The sequence below is a fragment of the Lepus europaeus genome, chromosome 8 (genome assembly GCF_033115175.1).
Source record: "Lepus europaeus isolate LE1 chromosome 8, mLepTim1.pri, whole genome shotgun sequence".
NCBI classification, from domain to species: Eukaryota; Metazoa; Chordata; class Mammalia; order Lagomorpha; family Leporidae; genus Lepus; species Lepus europaeus.
In genome coordinates, this window is record NC_084834.1 from 100,854,010 (window position 1) to 100,879,376 (window position 25,367).

The 25,367-nt window shown below is 51.5% G+C and overlaps 1 protein-coding gene across 5 annotated transcripts in view; it reads right to left on the bottom strand.

The window, feature by feature from the left end:
- SEPTIN11 (septin 11) overlaps positions 1–25,367 on the bottom strand; it is a 170,719-nt gene that overhangs the window by 43,233 nt on the left and 102,119 nt on the right. For all 5 annotated transcript variants that reach the window (XM_062198628.1, XM_062198627.1, XM_062198631.1 and 2 more), the window contains exons 3-9: positions 24,222–24,417; positions 13,443–13,629; positions 10,028–10,189; positions 5,384–5,480; positions 4,201–4,369; positions 1,967–2,099; positions 141–328 (exon numbers count right to left, since the gene is read on the bottom strand). In XM_062198628.1, coding sequence (XP_062054612.1) covers positions 141–328; positions 1,967–2,099; positions 4,201–4,369; positions 5,384–5,480; positions 10,028–10,189; positions 13,443–13,629; positions 24,222–24,417 — 1,132 coding nt within the window. The remainder of the gene's footprint in view (positions 1–140; positions 329–1,966; positions 2,100–4,200; positions 4,370–5,383; positions 5,481–10,027; positions 10,190–13,442; positions 13,630–24,221; positions 24,418–25,367) is intronic.

Consider the following 25,367-nt stretch of genomic DNA (forward strand, 5'->3'; position numbering starts at 1 on the left):
GCCCTGCACGGTAGAGAAAATATGTGCTCTGTGTTTCTGGTAACAGACCCAGTTCCCAATCCATAAACGGGCAAAGAGGTGGCATGCAAAGGGGAATGAATGGTTAGAGGTGCCCAGCACATGGCGGCGGCCCCGCTTACTTTTTCTTATCCTTGTCTTTCTTGGTCTGCTGGGCCCCCGACTGCTGGGCCTGGGACTGCAGGAGCTGAGCGGCTGCCTTCTTCTTCTGGAAGGCGCTCACCTCCTCCTCCAGCTCCTTCTTCTTGTCTTCCACCTTCTTCTTCTCTTCTTGGTGTGTCCGCTTTAGCAGGTCGAACTTCTCGTGCAGCTGGGGAGAAAGAGACCAGGGCACAGTTGGCGACGGCAGGGAGCAGTTTGCCGGGCCAGGCTATCTAGATCTGCGATTCAATCACTCGAGGGACGCAGCGCCATCCGCGTGACTCACAGTGGGAACACAGGAAGGAAGGCAGGACGGGGGAGGGATTCTTACTAGATAATGCTAGATTTGTATACAACAACCACTTGGCTCTTAAAACCAACGGCAAGGCCGGCGCTGTGGCTTAACAGGCTAATCCTCTGCCTTGCAGCGCCGGCACACCGGGTTCTAGTCCCGGTTGGGGCGCCGGATTCTATCCCGGTTGCCCCTCTTCCAGGCCAGCTCTTTGCTATGTCCCAGGAAGGCAGTGGAGGATGGCCCAAGTCCTTGGGCTCTGCACCCGCATGGGAGACCAGGAGAAGCACCTGGCTCCTGGCTTCGGATCAGCGAGATGCGCCGACCACAGCGGCCATTGGAGGGTGAACCAACAGCAAAAAGAAGACCTTTCTCTCTGTCTCTCTCTCTCACTATCCACTCTGCCTGTCAAAAAAAAAAAAAATTATTTAAAAAACAAACAACAGCAAGGGGCCGGCGCTGCGGCACAGTGGGTAAAGCCGTCGCCTGCAGTGCTGGCATCCCATAGGGGTGCCGGTTTGAGTCCTGGCTGCTCCTCTTCCGATCCAGCTCTCTGCTATGGCCTGGGAAGGCAGTGGAAGATGGCCCAAGTCCTTGGGCCCGTGCACCCACACAGGAGACCCAGAAGCAGCTCCTGGTTCCTGGCTTCGGATTGGTGCAGCTCCGGCCATTGCTAACATCTGGGGAGTGAACCAGCGAATGGAAGACCTCCCTTTCTCTCTCCGCCTCTGTATCTCTGTAACTCTGCTTTCAAATAAATAAATAAATCTTAAAAAAAAAAAAAAAAACAGCAAATAAGGATCAATTTTCCTTTCTTGGCAGCTAAACACATTTTTCCTACTGAGTTATTGAAATAACCTGTAAGTTTCAGTCGTCTTAGAGATAAATTAAAATGAGCTATTGAGTACAGGCATCAAGTACACTTGAGACATGCATCATTTCCCAGAAGGAGTCATGTTACGCTCACTCTCTCTCTCTCTCTCTCTGACAGTGTGATGGGTGCTACACTATAAATCCGCGTACGTTGTAAGGAAGTTTGGCCTGGGGCTGGGAACCAAGGTGGGGACAGAGGGTTCCTGGAAAGGGGGCGCCTGCCCAGCCAATCCGGAAGCAGGGCCACAGGCACATCAGACCATCGTCCCCCAGAGGCCGTCATGGTGGGGCCCCTCCACTGTTGGGCTCACTTGTTCGGCGGATAGATGAAGATAACGCTAGCCTCAAATGCTACCTCGCACCTTTCGAGACTGGTAAACTGAGGAAATGCGGAGCTACAAAGACCACGTGCTCAGGTCTGGAGACGGAAGACCTAGTTTCAGTCTCGGTTTTGCAAAAGTCGCTTAACACGCCTGACTGTGCCATCTGCACGATGGGGCCGAGCCTTCCGACCCACTCTGCCACTCATGATAAAGCGTATGGAGCAAGGAGCAAGTACTTGGACCACCAGGCGTCCCACACAAGTGAAATACGACTACAACGCCTCTCTGGGGCCCAGCCCTTGAGAGGCCCACGGCCTACCTCCTTCTCGGCCTCTTTAAGCTCCGCTTCTTTCTCCTTCACTCTCATCACGAACATCTGTCTCATTTCCTCTTCCTTCTTCTGCAACTCGCCCAGGAATTCGTTCCTCTTCGCCTCGTACGTCTCCTGGAGACTGAAAAACCCACAGAGCAAGCACACGCTCCAGAAGTGCATGATAAGCAGTCTTGGCTCACAGAACGCTTAGCCGTCTACTTCCCAAACGTAGGCAAGGCTGCTACTCAGCATAGCAAGGGACAAATCAAAGGACACTGGTTTGTGTTCACTTCTGCTGTGATGGGAAAGACAAGTGCAACCTTGGGGGGGAAACCGGATCTGTACTGAAAGAGACACGGGCTTTTTCTTCTTGTCGTCATTCCCTTCCATACAGTACCGTAACTGTTCACTGCCTGAGGTATTGTAAGTTATCGCGAGAGAACTTCGAGCATACGGGATACGAGTAGGTTCAATGTACGGAAGGCGCATGAGCATGTATGGGCTTCTGTACCCATGGGGGTCCTGAGCCAATCCCCCAAGGACACTGAGGCACAGCTCTGCTTGGACATGACTGAGAACACACTCGGCATACAGGGAATCGGAGTCCCAAGCGGACATTTGCACACCCCCGTGCTGTTTCCAGCCACTGGACCGCTGTTCAGAAGGAACTGGCTCTACGTTATCACCCACAGACACCTGCAGTGGCGACAGCTTTTGCGTTTTGAGCCTTCAAACTTAATTTTTAATTGCAATCATTAACACCTTAGCAGGTGTCCCACTGGTTGGAGCTGATTAGAAACTGCAGGTTTTATCTTCTGCTTTTCTCCTAGCAGCCCCCGGTGGAGGCAGGTTTTGCTAGTGGAAGGCAGAGGGGGATCCACATACACACTTAGTTCACTCTTCTTTCTGGAAACACACCAGCATGGTTCCTGCCCAGATGCAATCTCCTGGAACCACGTCGTGGATGGAGGGCCGGCAGGACACAGTGATCACACCCAGGGTCTCTGGAGCAACTTACACGTGTGAATTTGTTTAGTCTTGCAACAACCCAAAAGGCAGGCATCTACCACCTTTCATTTTACAGATGGAGAAACGGACACGGGGCATTCGGTCATCTGTCCAGGTTACAAAGAAGCGACAGGGCCAGGACTGGACCTAGGCAACTGCCCCATTCAGACGGGAGCCTTGGCCCCGGTACTGCCCAGCTGGAGACCCAGGGCCTACCCTGCTGAAACCTCTCTCTCTCTCTCTCTCTCTCTCTCTTCTCTCTTCTCTCTCCTCTCTCCTCTCTCCTCTCTCCTCTCTCTCCCTGCCTCTCCCTCTCTGTAGCTCCACCTTTCAAATGAATAGACAAATGTTTTAAAAAACAAAACACCTTCTGCCCTCTGTTTATACTGCTCCAAAAAAGCTTCCCAGAGCGCCCAGCAATGGTGACTTTGAACATGAAACCAGGAAATCAGTGACGTCAGCAGTGGCTCCTGCTGTCCCTTTGCCGTCAGCCTTCCTGCAGGGCCACCTCGCTGCCGACTCAGGGTGCTCTCAGGTGCACAGAAGCAGCAACTTAATAGCTGTTTCCAAGTAACTATGGCCCCTAACGGGGGAGGCTCTGAGCCCCGCACATCCCACATCAGTGCCAGGCCCACCTCCCCACTGAGAAGTAGTTGCTTGCACCCAGTCAGGAGGATCCTCTCCTAGGGGGGCGTGCATGCGTGACCTGGCCAGCAGCTCGCCTTCCCCCCACTGCCCACACCTGCTGTGGGCCACAGCACCCCAAGCCCGAGCCCCTGTGCCCATCTCTGGGCTCTGAAGAGATGGGGTACTAACTGGACATTCGCATCTCCCCCTCGGTGATGTGGGGGCTCGTGCACTTGCTAGAGGCGAGGCCCCGGTTGTTCCTGAACTTGTACAGGACCACCGCGGGCAGACAGGACGCTGAGAACAGTCGGCGCCCTGGGAAGTGAACTGGGGACCGATGGCAGTGGCAAAGTCAGCAGCAGCCACCCCCTTCTGAGATGCATGGGGCAGGCTGTGGACCTCCACAGAGGTAACCACGAAGGGTCGGCGTCAGGATTCTACCCCGACCTCGCCATCACTTACTACTCACAGACTCCCTGCACCTGGAAGGCCTGAGTTTCCACATCTGTGAAATGTGCATATGAATGCGTACAGACTCCGGGAGATAACGCCAGCGAGGAGGTCCCGCCAAGGCCGCACACGTGAGCTCCCCGTCTCCCGCCTACCTGAAGGGCTTGCTGTCGGGGTCCGTGTCCTTGAACCCCATCTCCTCGAGCTTACAGCGCCGGTACAGCTCGTAGTGGCGGGTGTGGGTCTGCTCGCGCAGGTCCTCCATGTTCACGCGGATCAGCATCTCCCGCAGCTTCACAAAGTCGCAGTGGTTTTCGTTCTCCACTGCAAGACATGGGGAGGGGGCGCCGGGGAGGGGGCGCCACGGAGGGCGGCTCTCAGCTGTGACCCCACGGAGGATCCGAAGCCACACTTCCACGCACTCTCGCGATCAGAGGCCTCACAGCCATCTGCGTGTCCGGAGGCGACCTTGACCCAGCTGACCACAGGGCCCAGTGTCACCTTCGTAGGCGGGCACGACTTGTGCTGGCTGGACAGAGGCCCGGCTTGCGGAAGCCTGGGCCCTCCCGTGTGGACAGAACCGGTCTATACCGCAACACTGCCATTCCCGACTCCAAACCCGGGCTGAGTCCGCCACCCAAGCTGCCCACCGCTGTCCCGGGCAGCTTTTATATCCCATCCCAATTCATTTTATCAACACCGTTGTGAAGCAAGGCATTGTTTTGTAGTCGAAAAATTTAAGATTAAAAAAAAAAAAAAAAAAAAAAGTTCCTTGGGATCCCAAAGGCACTGTTTTTAACTCACTTCCTCTCATGCATTTATCACCTTTATTCTCAAAAACCGGAAGAGGCCCGGGCACCTCCCAAGCCAATGTGGGAATTTTCTGGAAGTTTGCTACCTACTCTGCAGCATGGGGTGTGCCTTTCAAACACACAGGGGAGCGGGAGAGCGCGTGTCCTTGGCGTCACAGGGACAGCCGGACCTGTCCACAGGCTAAAGACCAAGGTCCCCTCCACAGCACTCAACAGCAGTTCGACCTCCTAACGCTCAGACATTTACTGAAACTTTGAAGGGAGGCAGGCCGGCCAGAGATGAGGGAGGAACTGTTTGTGGAATTTGGTTTTTTCCCGGAGTTCTGGCTCTGCCAGTGCCATGGGCTGCAGCTCCTAGGGGAAGGAGCACTGAATCCCCCCGCTGCCCGGCATCCTGGGGGCCACCCCGCAGCCGCACTGCCTCGGTGTCTCCCAGCCTGGCTGCTGTGTCTTCCACCCCTGCCTTCTCAACCGCCAAGGGTGAACCCCACGGCGCCCCGGGGCAAGCCGGGAGCTGAGCACGTACCCTGCACCACACCCCAGGGGTACTGCCGGGCCTTGGCCATCTTGTTGCCGATCTTCACCTCCTCGGTGCTGCCGACCACGGCGAACGGCAGATGGACCTGCGGAGCCACAGAAGCGGAGTGGTGACTGCCTGTGCCCCAGGGCCTGGCTCTCCCCAGCCCCACACGCTCCCTCCTCCCGCAGCCCCGACTCAGCGGGGAGAGAGAGCAGGAGACGCCAGGCCGCCGTGGGTGCCTTCCCTGCGTCCTGCCTCCGCCACATGCGAACACTGGACGTCCGACGTGAGCCGGACTCACGGAGAGGCCGTAGATGAGTATGTGCCACTATCCCGAAATCCCGAAAATCTGAAACTTCCTGGGCACTGTCACAGTGGGAAACTTTGCGCCTGCCTCCACGTGACAGTCAAAACGCGGGGACGCGGGAAGTATTTTTATAAAACAGCCTCCAGGGCAGGCATCCAGCCTAGTGGTGAAGACGCTGGGCTGGATTATATTTTATGAAATATAAAAACAGATCACATTTTGGATGAATATGTGGAGACTGAGACTATCTTCAGTGTAACCTATACACTGTATTTCAAAGACCTGTTATGAAAAGGTCTCAATAATTTTTTTTATTATTACTTATTTTTATTTTTGACAGAGTAGACAGTGAGAGAGAGACAGAAAGGTCTTCCTTTACCGTTGGTTCACCCTCCAATGGCTGCCACGGCCAGCGCACCGCACTGATCCGAAGGCAGGAGCCAGGTGCTTCTCCTGGTCTCCCATGCTGGTGCAGGGCCCAAGCACTTGGGCCATCCTCCACTGCACTCCTGGGCCACAGCAGAGAGCTGGCCTGGAAGAGGGGCAACCGGGACAGAATCCGGCGCCCCGACCGGGACTAGAACCCGGTGTGCCGGTGCCGCAGGAGGAGCGTTAGCCTGTTGAGCCACGGCGCCGGTGGTCTCAATAATTTTTATATTGATTATATGTTCAAGTGATAACATTGGGGATTTACTAGTTACATTCTCGATTTTCATGTTTCCTTTTACTTTTTTAAAAAGATTTATTTATTTTACTTGAAAGTCACAGCTACACACAGAGAGGAGGAGAGGGAGAGAGAGAGGGAGAAAGGCAGAGAGAGAGAGAGAAAGAGGTCTTCCATCTGCTGGTTCACTCCCTAGATAGCTGCAACAGCCAGAGCTGTGCCGATCCGAAGCCAGGAGCCAGGAGCTTCTTCTGGGTCTCCCATGCGGGTACAGGGGCCCAAGGGCTTGGGTCATCTCTACTGCTTTCCTAGGCCATAGCAGAGAGCTGGATCAGAAGTGGAGCAGCCAGGTCTCGAACCAGCGCCTATATGGGATGCTGGCACTGCATGCAGTGGCTTTACCCTCTATGCCATAGTGCCAGCCCCTTACTTTTTTTAATGTGGGTGCTAGAAAACTTTAAAATACTGGTGTGGCTCACGTTATATTTCTGTCAAACAGCACTGCTGTAGTCGGTTGGCCACTGCACAAATTTTAAGTCAGAAACGCACTTCAGCCCAAAATACTGGCTCAAGATTTGACCCCGAGTTACCTCAAGCAGAGATGGTATTGGAGACAATGGACTCTCCCTCTGGTCTACCTGGTTCTTAGGGCTACATTCTGGGGGAGGAGAGGGTGTAAGTTCTGTCTTTTTTCCACTGGCATATAAAAATAAGATTTGAAATAGTTGCCCTGAGAATTATATCTGGGGTTCCTTCATCTAGTGTTCTTCTACTACAGATAAGTTGAAAGAAAAAGAAGGAAGTGCTTCCCAGCTAACTCCCTTCCCACAGAGAGCTTGGTTTACCCTTGGTCCAGGCTGCCCAAGTGGTATTCTGTCTGATGCTCGAGGTATTTAAATTTCCCAGTTCAATTACAGGAAGGAAAGACTGGGGCTCCAACCCTAAAGGTGAGGAGCGAGGAATCATTACCTCACTCAACCCCACAGCGTAGGGATTTCATCAGCAAGACTGCGTGGCAGTGAAGAGCCTACAAGGAAACGTCTTGATAAGGAAGGGGATCAATTGGAAACGTCTCGGGTCTTCAGTTCTGGGGCAGGCACTTGGCGTTGTGGTTAAGACACTGCTTGGGACGCCTGCATCCCACATCAGACGGCCTGAGTTCAAGTCCCAGCTCCACTCCTGATTCCAGCTTCCTGCTAATGTGTACCCTGGGAGGCAGCAGTGATGGCTCAAGTGGTTGGGTCCCTGACACCCTCGTGGGAGACCTAGGGGGAGTTCCTGGCTCCTGGTGTCAGTCTGGCCCCCAGCCCTGGCTGTTGTGGGCATCTGAGGTGTGAACCAGCAGAAGGGAGCCCTCTGGCTGTCAAATAATCAAAAAACTCGGGTCTGTTAATTTAATGAAGACAGAAAGACAAAGGTTCCTGGGAACGTATTTTCCAGGAGTTTAACACGAATTTTGTTTTCATGGCCATGAGAAATTATTTGGATGGATGGGAGGGGGGGAGCATAAAAAGAGATGAGGTGGCATCCACGCGGGAAGCTTCCTGCACATCCCACACTGCTCCCTGCAGCGGCACAAAGCAGTGCACGTGGGCCTGGGCCTCTGCCCACGCTACAGAACAGCACGCTGCTCTGCTCAGCCTGCAGTTGCTGCCGGGGTGACTGCGTCAGCTCCAGAGCCAAACTGCCTGGGTTCAGCCCTTCCCTCCACACCCACCGGTGTGCAACTGTAGGTGGTGAGCTGCAGTTTCCTTGTGCCGGGGATGGGGGTGTGGTACAACAGGTTAGGCTGCCACCTGTGAGTGATGCCAGCATCCCCTATCAGTGGTTCAAGTCCCGGCCACTCAGCTTCTGATCCAGCTCCCTTCTGATGTGCCTAGGAAAGTAGCCTGGACCCCTGCCATCCATGCAGGACATCTGGATGGAGTTCTGGGCTCCTGGCTTTGGCTGGAGCCCTAAGCATTGTGGCCATTTGGGGAGTGAACCACCGGAGGATTTCTCTCTCTGCCTTTCAAATAAATAAGTAAATAACAGCATCTCGTCATGGGACTGTTGTGAGGATTGCACATAAAGCCTTGAGCAGTGCTAAAAGCCCCATCACCGTCAGGATTTCCAGGTGCCAATATCGTTATGAAGATCCCGATCCCCGTAAGAGAAGTCCAGAGGTGAACAAGATCCGACAGATCGTGCGGCTCAACCCTGGAGAAAACACCCTCCGCAGCATCTCAGAACCGGCAGTCCCAACGACCTCAGTGAGCTGTGGCTCCACCACAAGGATCCAGGAGATCAGTGTAGACGTCGTACACACCGCCCTTCTGCCCTCTAGTTTGTGTTCTGAATCAGGCCAGCCAGCCTCCTTAGGGCAACCTTCCTCTTGTGCCCCCCCCATACCGTCCCCCGGGAAGAGCCTGCTCTCCGGCTGCCTGCGGACCCTTTCCCATCCCGGTTCCAACAGGCGTCCCAGGGCACCTACTCTGTGTAGAGAATGCAGCCTTGACAGGGAGAAGTGCAGGGAGCTCACTGGGGCTCGGGGGGAGCCGTGGCCAGGACTCACACAAAGGAGCGCTGGGAGCCACTCGGTGTCACCAGCAGGGATGGCATCACCAGGACATCACAGCCTCATGGCAGCTTTATACTCATTACCGCCTGCCTAGCTCCTGTCTGTGATGTGGGAATCGAACCCTCAACTGCGAGTTTACCCAGTGAGTCAGAAAAGGCTGGGAAGACAGGGCGCAGGGAAAGCCAGGACTAATCAGCGGCGTGGAAGTGAGGCAGGCGGGCAGGTGGGAGAAGCCACTGAGATGTGCTTCCCCCAAGCTGCTTTGTGGGAAAGAAACGGCGCTGGGTTCGCCCCTCGGGGACGGTCATAGACACCATCACTGCCAGAGTGCAGGGGACAGGCTTTTCGGTATATATTTTATATATACGGAGAGAGATCAAGAGTGAGACACAGGGGCCGGCGCGGTGGCAGAGCTGGTAAGGCCGCCGCCTGCAGTGCCGACATCCCATATGGGCACCAGTTTGAGTCCTGGCTGCTCCTCTTCCGATCCAGCTCTCTGCTGTGGTCTGGGAAAGCAGTGGAAGATGGCCCAAGTCCTTGGGCCCCTGCACCCATGTGGGAGACCTGGAAGAAGCTCCTGGCTTCAGATCAGCCCAGTTCCAGCTGTTGTGGCCATTTGGGAAGTGAGCCAGAGGATGGAAGGCCTCTCTCTCTCTTTGGCTTTCTATAACTCTGCCTTTCAAATAATAAATAAATCTTAAAAAACAAAAAAAGTGAGAAAGCTCTTCCATTCGCTGGTTCAGTCCTCAACTGCCCAGCAGATGGGGTGGGGCCGGGCTGAAGCTGGCAGCCAGGAGCCCGACCACCGGAGCCAGCACCATTGCCTCCCCGGGGCTGCACAAGCAGGAGGCTGGAGTCAGGAGCGGGAGTTGAACCCAGACACTGAGGAGTATCTGGACCACTGGGCCAAACGCCTGCCCTGGGAAGGAAATTTTAGATCGTCTTGTCTAAGTCTCCCATTTGACAGACAGGGAAACCGAGGCACTGGCTGGCTAGGTGGCTTTCAGCACTGGCAGAGATGGACGAGGACTGAAGTCTGGCCCAGGGCTCACGCTACTCTGACGGCGCCGCTAGGAAAAGCTTTCAGGGAAACCTCGGGCTGCCTGGCCTGGGCCTTACGCTCATGGTCGCGTTGATCTCTGCCACCGTCTCCTCGTCCGTGGGGAACTGGTATATCTGGACCCCGTTGCTCACTAGTTCACTCATGATCTTGCTCTTGAATTTGTGCAGTTCGTTCTTGGCAATGGTGTCCGCTTTCGCAATGATCGGAATGATGTTAACCTGAAAAACAAACATGTCCATCCTGACGCAGTTCCAACAGTAAAAGAAACAGACATCCACTAGACAGTGAGTAAAATGCAGCCGACAGAAGGACTGTCCCATCTCCGAGCGCTCCCCTTCCTCCCATCCTCACGGAACTGAAAGCACGCTTGTAATCTCTCCGGTGCCACCTCAGGCTCGTCACAGAGGAAAGGAAGTGTTATTATTCTGTGACACACGGCGCTAACAAAGGAGCCCATTCTTTGAATAAGCAACCACTCCTGCCAGACCCCTCCCCGCGACTCCGGGTGCCTGACTTCTGCTCGCCGTGACAGTGCAATGACAAAGCGTGTGTCAGCGGGGGCACTGGGGCCTGTCAGCCCTCTCCTTCCTCTGAGGACCTGAACATTGCCGGGAGAGGGAACTGAAGTATCAGCCGAGCACAAATGCGCTCACCTGCTTTTGAATTTTTTTCAAAATCCCACCCACTACTTCCTTTGAAAAGTGCCTTCTATCAAACTGCACCTTCGTGCCAGAATGAGGCCTGGTGCCAAAGGCAAGGCTCACTTCCCGGGCCGCGGTTACACAGAACGGGGCAGAGCTCGGGGCGTGACACGGATGGCAGAAAGGCCAGAACGAGCCAAGGACACCCTAGATAGCACAAGCTCCAAGCCCCACGGTGGGACGTTCTCCCATCCCACCGCCCCCAGCCCTACATTCTGATCACGTTTCTCTAGGTGCTGCAGATCTGATACCTAGGACGGCGATCGCCACCCAGCTCAGGCGAGAGCCGTCCCAGCCAGGGAATGCAGGTCAGGGAGGTTTCTGGGTCAACTCTGCATTCCTTCACTTCTCCCCTGATCCCAAGGGCCAAACCAGAAAGCCCCGAGCAAGCAGAATGAGATGGGTGCTGGTAGAAGACCACCCCAACACCTCTGAAGCTCCAGGTGCCTGGGCATCCTCCAGCAGCGGGCAGACCAGGACGAACATCTGCCCAGAAGGGAGCGTTGGGGTCAGGACCTGGGGGACAAAACCCTCCCCTGTGGCTCTCACTGGCTTTCTGTGTACACATACAGTATTCAATCGGCACCAACAGAGACAAGATGACAGAGAATCCACGCGATCTGGATTGCAAAACCGTATTCCTCATTGGCAGCAGCTTGCCAACTGTTCCTTAAATGATCTCCCCTCCACGTGTAACTCGGGAGTGGGGGACATGTGGCCCCGCGAGGTCATTTGCTGTGACCTTGCCAAGGTGACCACGGGAGAGACTCGAAGCTCAACACATCCCTAGCAGGCTGATTTCTAAACCGGTAATTTTGTCATGGTCCGCGATTGATGTTATAAATATCCAAGTAGCCCTTGGCAGAAGAAAAGGTTCCCCAGCCCCGAATACAACTTGGACAAGGCATCTTCACACGTTTCCTGGCTCTCCTGGGCAGCGGCACATCAGTGCTTTGCAAGATCAACCCAGCTTGTGTGTGGGCTTTCATTCCTTGTGCGTGTTCCGTCCAGTCAATTCCACGACACAGAACCACCTGGCTTGGTCTATATCCGGGGCCCTGAGCTAGGAAGGCCCCCTGCCTCCAATTCCTTGAGAACGTGTGTGGAGCACGCGGGCTCCAGGCACAGGGACAGGTCCCTGCACTGCAGGACATGACTGCGGGGCAAGCTGCCCTAGTGGCCCGGGACCCAGCCCAGTTCCCAGGGGCCAGAGTGCAGTGGCACCAAGTGGGCTTAGGAAGGGCTTCCATAGATCCCGCCCGGGGGGCTGTGGCAGCAGCGACCCTCTCAGGCCATCAGAACATTGTTCTGTAGGTTGCTGTGTCTGTGCATGCTGGAAGCCCCAGCCACCAGGCTCGGCTGCAGCCTGGCCAGGCCTCGCAGCCCGGCTCAGACAGCGGCTCTGGGGACAGGTGGATCTTCTGAGCCTTCTCTCATGATTCTGTGCCCCGGAATGGTGTTGATTAGACAGAAGTCTAACACCCACAAGGGTGGCTTCATGGGGCCAGCGCTGTGGCATAGTGGGCCAATCCTCCACCTGCAGCGCCAAAATCCCATACTGCTGCTGGTTCGTGTCCTGGCTGCTCCTCTTCCGATCTTGCTATGGCCTGGGAAAGCAGCAGAAGATGGCCTAAGTCCTGGGGCCTGCTCCTCCATGGGAGACCCAGAAGAAGCTCCTGGCTTCTGGCTTCAGATGAGCTTAGCTCCAGCCATTGCGGCCATCCGGGGAGTGAACCAGCAAGTGGAAAAATCTGTCTCTCCTTCTCTCTGTAACTGCCTCTCAAATAAATAAATAAAATCTTTGAAACATAAAAGGGTTTCATTATCTGCCTGACACTTTCCATTTAAGACAAAAGGGGGTTAGGACCTGGGAGAAAACACCACCGCTAGGGGGCATTCTTGTTACCATGTGTTGTCATGTCTGTTTCAAAATGGAAAATCAAATTAACCATAATGTAGGCCATCAGACTTCAAACTCGTCAATGCCTTCCTCCAAATGTTTGGGGGAAAAGAGGTTACGACTGTGTCGAGCCGAGGAGTCAGAGTGAAATGCAGGCTTTACTGCTTCTGGACACGCATGCGTGGTTCCGTTTTAAAATCTGATGTGGACCATCCACATCACAATAGGCCAAAAAGCAAAACAAAGCAAAAGCCAAAACAAAAAGCACTCTTGGGCTAAGCGGCTGCGCACAACACCAGCATCCCATTTCAGACTGCTGGTTTGTGTCCTGACTGCTCCACTTCTGACCCAGCTCCCTGCTAATACTCCTGTGAAGGCAGCAAATGTGCTCGGGCCCCTGCTACCCGTGTGGGAGACCCAGATGGATTTCCGGACTCCACCCAGGCTGCTGTAGGCATTTGCGGAGTGAATCAGCAGCTGGAGGAATTCTATCACTCTGCCTTTCAAATAAATAAATATATTAAAAAAAACCCACACTTTTGTTCCATCCAAACCTTTGAATTAAAGCCAAACCCTACTTAAAAACTCTTTAAAGAGAGATTTAAGCAAAGTTTTTTTTTTTAAAGAAAATAAACATAAATCTTGAAATTATATTCCAACTTCCCATTTAAGAACTAAAAATATTTTGTAGCAAGCCATGTGCTTTCGCTTCTCTGGTACTTTTATTTTGGCCTCACAGCCAGGAGAGGTTTGGAAGCATCTTTCTCACACCACCAAGCCCTATGGTTCTGCAATCCAGAAAATACAAATGGCAGGGAAAGAATTGGGGCCTTGGGACAAAGGTGACCTCAAAGGGAGTGCAGCGAGTACCTTACTGTCCAGCTTTTTCATGGTCACCAGGTCCAGGGACTTCAGTGAATGTCCAGTGGGGGCGATGAAGTAGAGGCAGGCGTGGATCCGGGTGTCGTGGTAGTTGAAGAGAGAACGCTTAATCTTCAACTCCTCCTGCAGGTAGGCCTCGAACTGGGCATCGATATACTCCACGATCGGCTTATAGCTGGAGCGCGGAAGAGCATTTGGAAAACACGTTTTCAGACCAGGTGTTGGCGGCCTTAACCCTCCCCCGTGGTTTGGTATGGACAGTCCTGCAGCAACTGCCATCACTGTGCCCCTCTCCCAGAAGAGCTGGGAGCACCCAAAGCCTCCTGCCCCCCGAACAGACTTGCCAGGCTCGCTTCCCGTTTGCCTCTCCCACTCCCTCCCTGTCCCAACAACACACAACCACAGGAGGGGCCCCCAAACCCCACGCTCTGCTTGCCCGGCTGGAGCAGCCTGCTCCATGGGGCTCTCGGGCTAACACTTCGTCCTGTACAGTGGAGATGACAGCAGGTGTGGCGCAGTGCCACGTCCCCAGGGCCCACCTGTGGCACATACTGCTAAGGGAGCGAGGCATTCTTTCCAACTGCTCCAAACTTGAGCCTCAAAACTCACCTCCAGTGACTCTGACAGTCTCCCCTGCCAACTGGCATAGGCACACAAAACCAAACAGCTCTGTGCTCCCCTAGGCCTGTGCACATCTATGATTCCATCTGGAAACCCAAAGGCCTGGACTCAGATTTTCAAAATTCCTTCCAACGTAAAAACCGTAAGATTTAAAAACAGAACAAAACAACAACAACAAGAAAAATCACTTATTTATTTATGTATTTGAAAGGCAGAGTTACAGAGAGAGGGAGAGGCAGGGAGACTAATCTTCCATCCACCAGTTCACTCCCTAAATGGTTGCAATGGCCAGGGCTGAGCCAAGCTGAAGCCAGGACCCTGGAACTTCATCTGGGTCTCCTATGTGAGTGGCTGTGGCCCAGGCACTTGGATCATCTTCTGCTGCTTTCCCAAGCTCATCAACAGGGAGCTGGATTGGAAGTGGAGCAGCCAGGACTCGAACCATAGACCACATGGGATGCAGGTGCTGCAGGTGGCAGCTTCAACTGCTGTACCACAGAACTGGCCCCCCAAATTTTATGATTTAAAGGTAAACTGAGGGGCCAGTGCTGTGGCATAGCAGGTAAAGCCACTGCCTGCAGTGCCGGCATCCTATATGGGCCCTGGTTCGAGGCCTGGCTGCTCCACTTCCAATCCAGCTCCCTGCTGATGAGCTTGGGAAAGCAGCAGCAGGTGGTCCAAGTGCCTGGGTTTGTGTCCTGGCTGCTCCACTTCAGATCCAGCTCTCTGCTATGGCCTGGGAGAGCAGTAGAAGATGGCCCAAGTCTTTGGGCTCCTGCACCCACATGGGAGATCCAGAAGAAACTCCTTGCTCCTGGCTTCAGATTGGCACAGCTCCAGCTGTTGCAGCCAATTAGGGAATGAACCAGTGGATGGAAGACCTCTCTCTCTCTCTCTCTCTGCCTCTCCTCTATGTAACTCTAACTTTCAAATCAATAAATAACTCTTTTTAAAAAATTTAAAAATAAAGATAAACTTAGTAACTCTCTGCCCATCACCCAATCCATAATTCAAATCTGCTTTGGATAATTATGTATGAACCCATTCAGTGGCCACACAAGCACTAGCAGCCTCCAGCGAGCAATCCACCTGTCAGATCACTGCAAGAAACCCAGGAGCTCCTCCAGGTCGAGGGAACTGCTTGGGAAGTTCGTGTTAGCAGCACAGAGGGACTGCCAGTCCATGAGAAAGGCCAAGGTTATTATTCTCCACAAAGCCACTCCCTTTCTGAGGAATGATTTAAACTTTAAGGAAACCTTTTTTCGACACACAAATCCAAGACTCATAAATTACACTGAAATCTTCCAAAGTGAATTATGACTGTTTTATGACAAGAGTGAAAGTAGACATCCAAAGAAAAACAAACAAAAACCTCAAAGGTAAACAATGAACACAATCCATGCCCAAAACTAAAAGGTTGCAGCCAGCGTTTGGTGGGCTTCCACCACTTGCGACGTCAGCATCCCGTGTCAGAGCACTGGTTAGGGTCTCAGCTGCTCTGCTTTGATCCAGTTCCCCGCAACCTCCTGGGAAGGCTAGTGGAAGACAGCCCGAGGCGCTTGGGTGCCTGCACCCATGGGGGAGACCAGGATGAAGTTCCTCGCCCCTGACTTGGGTCTGGCTCAGCCCTGGCTGTTGTGGATATTCGGGGAGTGAACCAGTAGATGGAAGATTTCTCTTTCTCCCTCTCTGCCTCTTCTGTCACTCTGCCTTTCTAATAAATAAATCTTAAAATTTTTTTTTGGTAAATCTTATCATAATCCACTAGTTCAATTTAAGCAGATAAATCTCTGGAGCTTTTTAAAGAAACATTTATTTTGCTTATTTGAAAGGCAGAGAGAGAGAGAGAGAGAGAGAGAGAGATCTTCCATTCTTTGGTTCACTCCCCAAATTTCTGCAACTGCCAGGGCTAGGCCAGACTGAAACCAGGAGCTTCTTCCGGGTCCCCCACGTGGGTGCAGGGGCCCCTGTACTTGGGCCATCCTCTACTGCTTTCCCAGGCCATAGCAGAGAGCTGGACCGGAAGTGAAGCAGCCTGGACTTGAATGGGTGCCCAAATGGGATACCATCACTGCAGGAAGTAGGTTTACCTGCTAAGCCACAGCACTGGCCCCCTGGAGGTATTTTGTTTTATTTTTATTTTTTTAAAGTTAGACTGTGCTTCAGGAATAATGAAGTCCAGGATCATGGCAGGTAAAATTCTAGTGAAAAGGATAAGCAGGGGCCCAAGAACCTTGGGCATCCTCAGCTACTTTCCCAGCCCATCAGCAGAGAGCTGGAGGGGAAGTAGAGCAGCAGGGACTTGAAATGTTGCCTATAAGGGATGCCAGCTTAACCTGCTGTGCCATGATGCCAACCCTGAGAAGACTGCTCTGTTTTTCAATTTTAAAACATAGGCATGTTGGTGCCAGCGTTGTGAAGCAGGGTTTTAAGCCACAGCCTGGGACATCAGCATCCCATGAGCGCCAGTTCCAGTCCAGGTTGCCTGCTTCTAATCCAGCTTCCCTAACAGGCTGGGAAGGCAGTGAAGATGGCCCAAGTGCCGAGGGCTCAGCCACACTCGTGGAAAGCCCAGATGTGGCTCCTGGCTGCTGGCTTTGGTGCGGCTGCTTTGGGAGTGAACCAGCTGATGGGAGGACCCCATTTTCCTCTCTTTCTGAGTCTGCTTCTCCCTCTCCCTCCGTCACTCTGCCTTTCAAATAAAATAATATTACTCAACAATGATAACAACATTACTTTGGAATTGTTCCATAAAATGTGGATTAGCAACTCAGATTCAGATTTAAGTCCAAAACCCAGAAGCTGGAGCTGTGGCATAGCAAATTAAGCAGTGCTGGCATCTCATATGGGTGCTGGTTCAAGTCGCAGCTGCTCCACTTCTGATCCAGCTCCCTGCTAATGTGCCTGGGAAAATAGTAGAAGATGGCCCAAGTGCTTGGGCCCCTGCCAACCACATGGGAGACCCATAAGAAGCTCCTGGCTTCAGCCTGGCCCAGTAGATGGAAGATTTCTCTGGCTTTCCCCATCTCTCTCTGTACCTCTGCCTTCCAAATAAGTAAAATGTATCTTTAAGAAAAAAAAAGGTCAAAACCCAGCTGTCCAACTTCCTACAGCCACATACAAGCTCTGAGTAAGTCACAAACTCTCTGTGGGTCTCAATTTCCTTGTATGTAAATCAGGGACAAAACAGCTCCATTAGAAACAAATGAGCTAAGGAATACACAGGGCTACTTAAAAGTTTCACGGAAAAGCGAAGTTAAAAGTTTACAGTGATGCCAAAAGAAAAGCAAAAGCCATGCAGTTTAAGAATTTACATCATCCTGAACTTTTCCAAGACCCCTCACATGCACCCATTCCAAAAATACCTTTGTACCCACAAACTCAATCTTTAATTCCCTTTTTTTTTTTTTTTTTTTTTTTTTGACAGGCAGAGTGGACAGTGAGAGAGAGAGACAGAGAGAAAGGTCTTCCTTTTTGCCTTTGGTTCACCCTCCAATGGCCGCTGCGGCCGGGGCATCTCACTGATCCGAAGCCAGGAGCCAGGTACTTTGGTCTCCCATGCGGGTGCAGGGCCCAAGGACTTGGGCCATCCTCCACTGCCTTCCCGGGCCATAGCAGAGAGCTGGCCTGGAAGAGGGGCAACTGGGATAGAATCCGGCACCCCAACCGGGACTAGAACCTGGTGTGCCGGCGCTGCAAGGTGGAGGATTAGCCTGTTAAGGACGGCGCCGGCCTAATTCCATTTTCTACAAACTCTTGGAAATACGTCTTTATGGAAAGGACTGGCACAGAAAAAGACACCTATTTCATAATTATAATAAATAAGATTCTATAAACAAGGTTAATCTGAGTTTTTAGAAAGATCCCAAAAAGGCAACTTCCTGCTTGGCCAGCTCCCTGGTAAGTGTTCTGCTGATGACTCACTGTGCCCTATGAGGAAGTAGCCCAGGCCACGGGGACCAGGTCCACCCATGCCAGCGTGGGACGGGTCCTCCAACCTCCGGACACCAAGACCTGGGGACAAGGGCCCTTCCCTAGCCCCCTGGGCTCCAGGGCAGGGAAAACAGCTCACAGCCAATGGCTCCCGCCTGCCTCCACAGCGTCTGATCTTGAGCTCTGAGCGCCGCCTCCCCTCCCAGTGTCCACGTGTGCTTTTGCTTTCCATTCACTTCCCTCTTCCTCTGGTTTTCATTCTGATCCTCCCAAGACCGGGGAAGACCCAACATCTCCCCTTTTCCAGCGAGGATGCTCTCTGGGCTGGTTCTCCTTTTGCAGAATTCAGCCCTCCTTCTGCCTGCCCCCACTGGGCAGCCTGGGGCCAGCCTTGGTAGCTCCCTTCTTTCCACACTACGGGGTCTCCCTGGAAAGCCATGCGTGTTCCTGCACTTCACCCACCATCGATGGATGACGAGTCACAGGCCCACATCTTTCCCCAGAGCTTCAGACACCCCACCCACTGCGTCTCAGCCATTTCCAATTGCTCTTCTAACTGAGCACATCCCAAAGCCAACCCTTTGCCCTGCCCCCAAGCCCATGCTTAGGGGCACAGCAAACGGTGCCACCATCCACAGCCCCAGCCAAGTTAGAAACCTGGGATTCAGTGTGGGGACCTCCCTTTCTCCTACCTTGCACACACAGTAAACTGTGAAGTCCCACCCCTTTTACTGCCTAAACCACTGTCAATATATAAAAGAAATGGATTCCTGGAGGACTATTTACCCAAACCACCATTCTGCATGTCCAGGATTTAGTTATGCCAGCAGAAGGTTCTTCTTGGGGAGAAACAAGCCAGCTACCAGGTCAGTATTCCTCTTCATCACCCTTGAAATAAGCGTTCTGCTCCTTCCTTGCACTCTTGTCGATTTCTTGTTATCTACATTCAGGGTCAGAAAGACAAGGAAGCCGCATCCCGGCTTTGCCTTTTGCTCATTTTCGTTCCTAAAGAAAGGAGACCCGTTCACATTCTGTGTGGCCAGTTCTCACCCTGGACCGCAGCTGCAGCCAACAGACAAAAGGGAGGAGCCTGATCTGACACGTGCACAGAATTCTTTCCTTTTAAAGATTTATTTATTTATTTGAAAGACAGAGTTTCAAATATAAAGAGGAGAAACAAAGAAAGAGTGATCTTCCATCTGCTGGTTCATTCCCCAAATGGCTGCAATGGCAGGGGCTGGGCCAGACTGAAGCCAGGAGCCAGAAGCGTCTTCCAGGCCTCTCACATGGGTGCAGGGACCCAAGGAGTTGGTCCCTCTTCCACTGCTTTCCTAGGCGCATTGGTAGAGAGCTGGATTGGAAGTGGAGCAGCCAGGACTCAAATCAGTGCCCATATGGGATGCCAGCACTGCAGACAGCAGCATAACCAGCTGTGCCACAGCGCCAGCCCCGCACAGAACTTATTTATAAAGCATGCTAGCATCCTCGTTCTGTACCGTTCACCCCTTTCACATACCTCCTACCACAAAAAAGCAATAAGTGACAGAGACTGATCCTAAAACGGATAGAAAAAGATATTTTTTAAAGATTTATTCATGTATTTGAAAGTAAGAGTTACCGAGAGAGGGAGAGAGAGATCTTCCATCCACTGGTTCACTCCCCAGCTGGCCACAATGGCCAGGGCTGAGCTAGGCTGAAGCCAGGAGCTTCATCCAGGTTGCCCATGTGGGTGGCAGGGACCCAAACACTTGGGCCACCCTCCACTGCTTTTCCAGGCACATTGGCAGAGAGCTGGATGGGAAGTAGAGCAGTTGGGACAAGAACTGGCACCCATGTGGGATGCCTGCATTGCAGGAGGCAATTTCATCTGCTATGCCACAATGCTGGCCCCCAGAAAAAGCTATTTTATACAACATTTTCTACCTATCCCAGTTCCCCTGATGGTTCTTGCAAAATGCCCATTGCTGTCGCTCTGGGGCCAACTTCACTTCTAGGTCTGGGCAAACACTTCCATCTGTTTTCCTCCTATCTTATCTCTGCTTGCCAAACGCAATTTTCCTTCCTCCTTGACTACTTCCGCCAGCTAGTGTGACCAAGCCGCAGGATGTGAAGGCCTGACCGTCCCTTTCAGTGCTGCTCCGAGGCACTGATGAAGATTCGGCGAGTCTGAGAGTGTTCTCAGTGGATCATGACATCCCTGCTCTGTCTGGGCCGACTATGCTGACGACCAGTGACGCGCCCTGGACGCCCGCCTCCCATCTCCCCACGTAGGGCAGACGACTTACTCTCTCTCCAGCTGGAGAGCAAATGCCCTTCCCTAGAGGACTCCACGCAGCCCAAACAAGGAAACCCTGAAACCACAAAGAGTTAAACAGGCCATGAAGCATAACAGGAAGCGCCACCAGCTCTCCCCTTCCTGCCCACTTCTAGCCAGCCTGCTCTGAGGCGGACCCGATGCGGGAATGCTGACATGGCCCACGCCTGGATAAACAAACTGGGACATTCTTGAAGGCTTGCATCTATGGCAGAAAAGCTTGCCTAATCCCCAAAGTAGGTAAAAATAACCATGGCTTTAGAGAAGCAACACATCCCTTCCCATGGACTTACATACCCACGCAAAAATGCACAGCCCACTTCCAATTTCTCCATGGAGGCCCAGCCTGTCCGGGGAACTATTTTTAAACCAGTCATTTGGGTTTACAGTCAACAGTGTCAACTATGCCTTTGGAGGCGCAGGGTAGCGGAGCTTTAAATGTCAGTCAAAGAGGTTACGCAACAGCTGTCAAGAAATTTTAGAGCAAAAAAAAAAAAAAAAAATGGTATCTAGGTTAGGTTAATATCACACTTCCTCTCCTTTAAATCTCCTTGGAAACTATTATTTGACCCAAATGACTCAGATAATTTCTTAAAGAGGACTCCAGCTACAAATATAAGGCTCAACATCGTACCAACTACTGCTGCTCAGGGCTGGGGAGCGAAAACCCACCCGGCCTCAAGGGATGTCCTAGTTGGAGGAAGTGGCGGAATTATTTAATGGCAGCACCGAAGCAATGGCTCTGGGCTGGAAGTACACTTGGCACCCCGGCAGCAGGGCTCTGGGCAGAGGATGGCTCTCATTCCTGGGGGAAGGGATCTGACAGAGTCCAGTTGCTGTCTTCCGATCGGGGAACGCACAAGCCTGACATTCTCCCACTGCAGGGAGCAAGGGGCGGCTCTGAGATGGAGACCAGCCTCGTTCTGAGCGTGCTCTGTGACCGTGCAGTGCCCGGAAGCCCCTGGCTCTCTAAGCTCTCCCAGCGCACCTGTGCCCTTTCTCTTGTCGCCAGCGTTTTTCTCCTCATTTATTTCACTTGGCATTGGGAACAGCCTGCAGCCTGTAACCGCTCTACCATTCCTTGGCATTGAGGGCATAAATTAAGAGCAACTATTCAGCTGCAGGGCTGGGCTTCGCTGTCCCTTGCCCCAACACAATGTATAGACAGTCCATGTGGACCAGATGCAAAATAAGTCTTTCTCACTGTATCTCACAATTGCTCCTGTTACCAGGGGACAATGTCGATTGACGAGCAATTAAAGTGCTCTACAGACCAGAGCTCAGCCCGCAGCCACACGAGGAATGAGACATGCCTCTGTCTTTACTATGGTGTTTCACATTTGCAGAGGGGATTGTGAGAATTTATCTACACACATGTACTCATTTATTATACACATTTCCAGATAAAAATACTTTGAATCCCTCTTTACAGAACACATGGCTATGATATACAATTTTGGGGAAAAATCCCAATACTAATGAAGTTTCTGAGCTTCAAGCAAACATGCCATAGCTTACAGATTTGCTGTTTATGTCTATGTTTCAGTCACCCTAGGGGGTTTATTCCCATAATGTCTCGTCACTGCTCAAAAATGTCTCCAGAAACTTCCTTCTAGAATCATCTTTGGCCTTGGGACAACTTTAAACTTTCGCAAACTTCTTTTGAGAATGAATGTAATACTTAAGAGTCACAAAACATTTGTAGTCAAGGTCGAGAATTAGAAAGATGAGTAGTCTTGAGAAAGTATGAGAAAAAAACTGTGGGACTGAAGCTAACACAGGGGCTGTCCATCAGGCCATTTTAAGGATTTACAGCTTCCTGTAGATAAAGGGTGAACAACAGCTCACAGCAAAGATCCCAAAATGGGACGTGTGTGTGCTTTGTGAAAACAAACACTCACTATGTAATTATACCTTACAGCTTATGTGAACCAGTGTAAATGGAAGAATACACAAGGACTCACTGATAGTCGGCAGCTCTATCTATATACAAACCACTGGACCAACATTCTTAGAAAATAACTCATTCCTAAGTAGGCTAAACACATCCTTGCCCCATGTATACACAGACTTTGTTGTATATATTACCTAATTAGCTTAACAAGTCCTTTCCACTTAGAAAAAGAAATTTTAAGCCATGCAACTTAGCTGAACTTCTCATCAGGATGGACTAAAACCCCAACCTTTGTTCAGAGGCAACTGGGTGACTCTGTTCCCCAAGTGCTGCCCAGCTCTGAGCAGCCTACAGGGGGTCCCCAGCATGTGACAAGGGACTCCCACGGGCCTCAGGCTGTCCGACTCCCACAAATCCTAAAATCCTGTGTGCAATGGCCATTTGGCCTAGTGGCTAAGACACCATGTAGGAAGCCAGTATCAGAATGGCTGGTTCGAGTCCAGCCTCTGCTACCGATTCCAGCGGTGCACATGGGTCCCTGCCACCCATGTGGGAGACTGGATTGAGTTCCCAGCTCCTGGCTTTGGTCTGGTCCAATCCCAGCTGCTGTAAGTACTTGGGGAGTGAACCAATAGGTGGAAGACCTCTCTCTTCCCTTTCAAATGGACAAGTTAAAAAAAAAAAATCCTGTGTTATCTAAGATTTTTACAAGGTTGCTTATAAAAATACTTTCTTGGAGATTTTAGGGGCTGATAACACTTTTGCCGAAAGCCATCAAACTACAGAATAAGCCCTGTTATTACCACATCCCTCTCAAGTCCTGAACTTCCACAATGCTCTTTGTTATTAGGCCTCCACATAAGAGGACTATATGGAACACCACACTGGAAAACAACCTGCGATAATTCCCGGGAACACATTGCCAAGGTTCCACAGTCAGTCCGTGGCAGAACTCAGACTGTAATGTGTGTCTCCTAATTCCAAGGCTGTGGCTTCTTGTACAAAATCACATCAACTCCCAGTTCTCAATCAAACCTGTATAAATGTGGGGATTGAGTCAAACAGTCCAACTGGTCTGAGGGACTAGAAGTATGGCAGATGCCCATTCTCAACTCCTTTAGGCAGAGGTGAAATGACCCCAAACCGCGTCTCCCAGACTCTCTTGCAGCTAGCATTCTGCATGCTATTTAAATTGTGCCAAGCAGGTACAGCCAAAGGGAGTGAGCCCCTAGGCACAGGCCGCACGCAGGGCACAGGACTTATCTGATAATGGTTTTAGATCCCCACCCCCAATGTCATGGGTGCCAAGCAATACAAGGTGGTGAGTGGTGGGAATTTCTGCTAAAGCGGTTCTCTGGAATGGCTGGATATTTCTTCGGCTTGCTTTTCCTGGTGGGAAAATTCCCAAACCTGGTTCCATGACCTTCCTGGAAAAATGTCATAAGCTGATTTATTCTAGTTCATTCCCTTCATTTTCCGCTTATAAAGAATTCAATCATGGGGGCTAGTGTCACGGCACAGCAGGTTAAGGCACAGCCTGCAACACCAACATCCCATAAGAGCAACAGCTCCACTTCCTATCCAATTCCCCACAAATATGCCTGGGAAAGCAGCCGACAATGGCCCTAATGCTTGGTACCCTACCACCTACATGTGAGACCTGCGTGAAGTTCCAGGCTCCTGGCTTCGACCTGGAGCAGCCCCAGCTATTGCAGCCATTTGGGGAGTGAATCAGTAGATGAAAGATCTCTACCCTCTCTGTCCCCATCCTCTTTCTCTGTAATTCTGCCTGTCAAGTAAATAAATAATAAAAAAAAAATTCAATTTTGTCATCCGATTCTGACCTCAATAAAGAGCTTCCTCAGAGGACACGAATTTCATCTTTTATGTAACATCCACATAATTAGAACACCAAAAACAATCAGCCTATGAATGTACTTGGGACAGAGCCTGCCATCTCCTGATCCACTTAACATGCATATTCCCACAAAACCCAACAACACACCTGTCATCTTTATTTATCTGATCTCCAAATCCCACGGTGTCAACAATGGTTAACTTCAGCCGGACATTGCTTTCCTGAAGCTCATAACTTCTGGCTTTCAACCGGACACCCGGTTCGTTGTGAGTAGCTGGGTCGCTCTCAAATTTGGTGTTGAACAAGGTGTCCATTAACGTGGATTTGCCAATGCCCGTCTCCCCTGCATAAAAGAGAAGATGCATTAATGTCTCTAGGACATGAATTTAATTCACAAACAAGCTTACAAAGCAAGTTTACAAAAGAAGCCCTAACGTGAGAAATCTCCCTCGCAAAGAGGTAATAAGACCTCGGTGGGGCCATGGCACACCTGCCCGAGGAATTCCAGACTACTGGGCAGGACAGATCTTGAACTTACAGATCAGGATGCTTTTCCTACCTCTGAATAGCAAACAGTACCTGTAGGCTTGCCTGTGATCAGTTTGAATATTACAAGGACACAAACTATATCTCTCTCTCCCTCCTAGACGTCGACATGTGAAACTGTGTTTCTTAAGGTTAAAAAACAGAACAAAAAACTACACTGTGGAATCCGATGACAAGACCTGAAGGTGGGGCCTTGAACAGCAATTGGATTGGCTTACGTTGCCGGGATGGAGCAGCTATGTTCAAATCATCACGGCTTTATAAGAAGGGACCACACAGCCTGTGTCTCCCTGCCTCCCGGCTTCCCGTGACCCTTTTCTCTGCACTCCTTCCCCACCCCCAGCCCTCATTAATGGGGTCCACATCAATGGGGTTGCCAATCTCAGACTGTGAACCTCCAAAACCATGAGCTGAAGTGAATCTCCCTTTATAAGCAGCTTCTCTCAGGTATTTGTTAGTGTAGTGATGAAAAGCCAACCAACACAACTGTTACAGCCAGTGTTATGGAGTACTGACTTTGTGCCCTATGTATAATCTCATCTGAACACTACCACCCCTACAAAATAAGTTCTTTTATTTCCTCCATTTTACAGATGGGACTGTAAGGCTTAGAGATGCCTTATAAGCAGACAACACTACAAAGTGAAGAGCCAGGGTCCTAATCCAAGTTTGTACTGTTTTTTTTGTTGTTGTTTGTTTTTGTTTTTGTTTTTGACAGGCAGAGTGGACAGTGAGAGAGAGAGACAG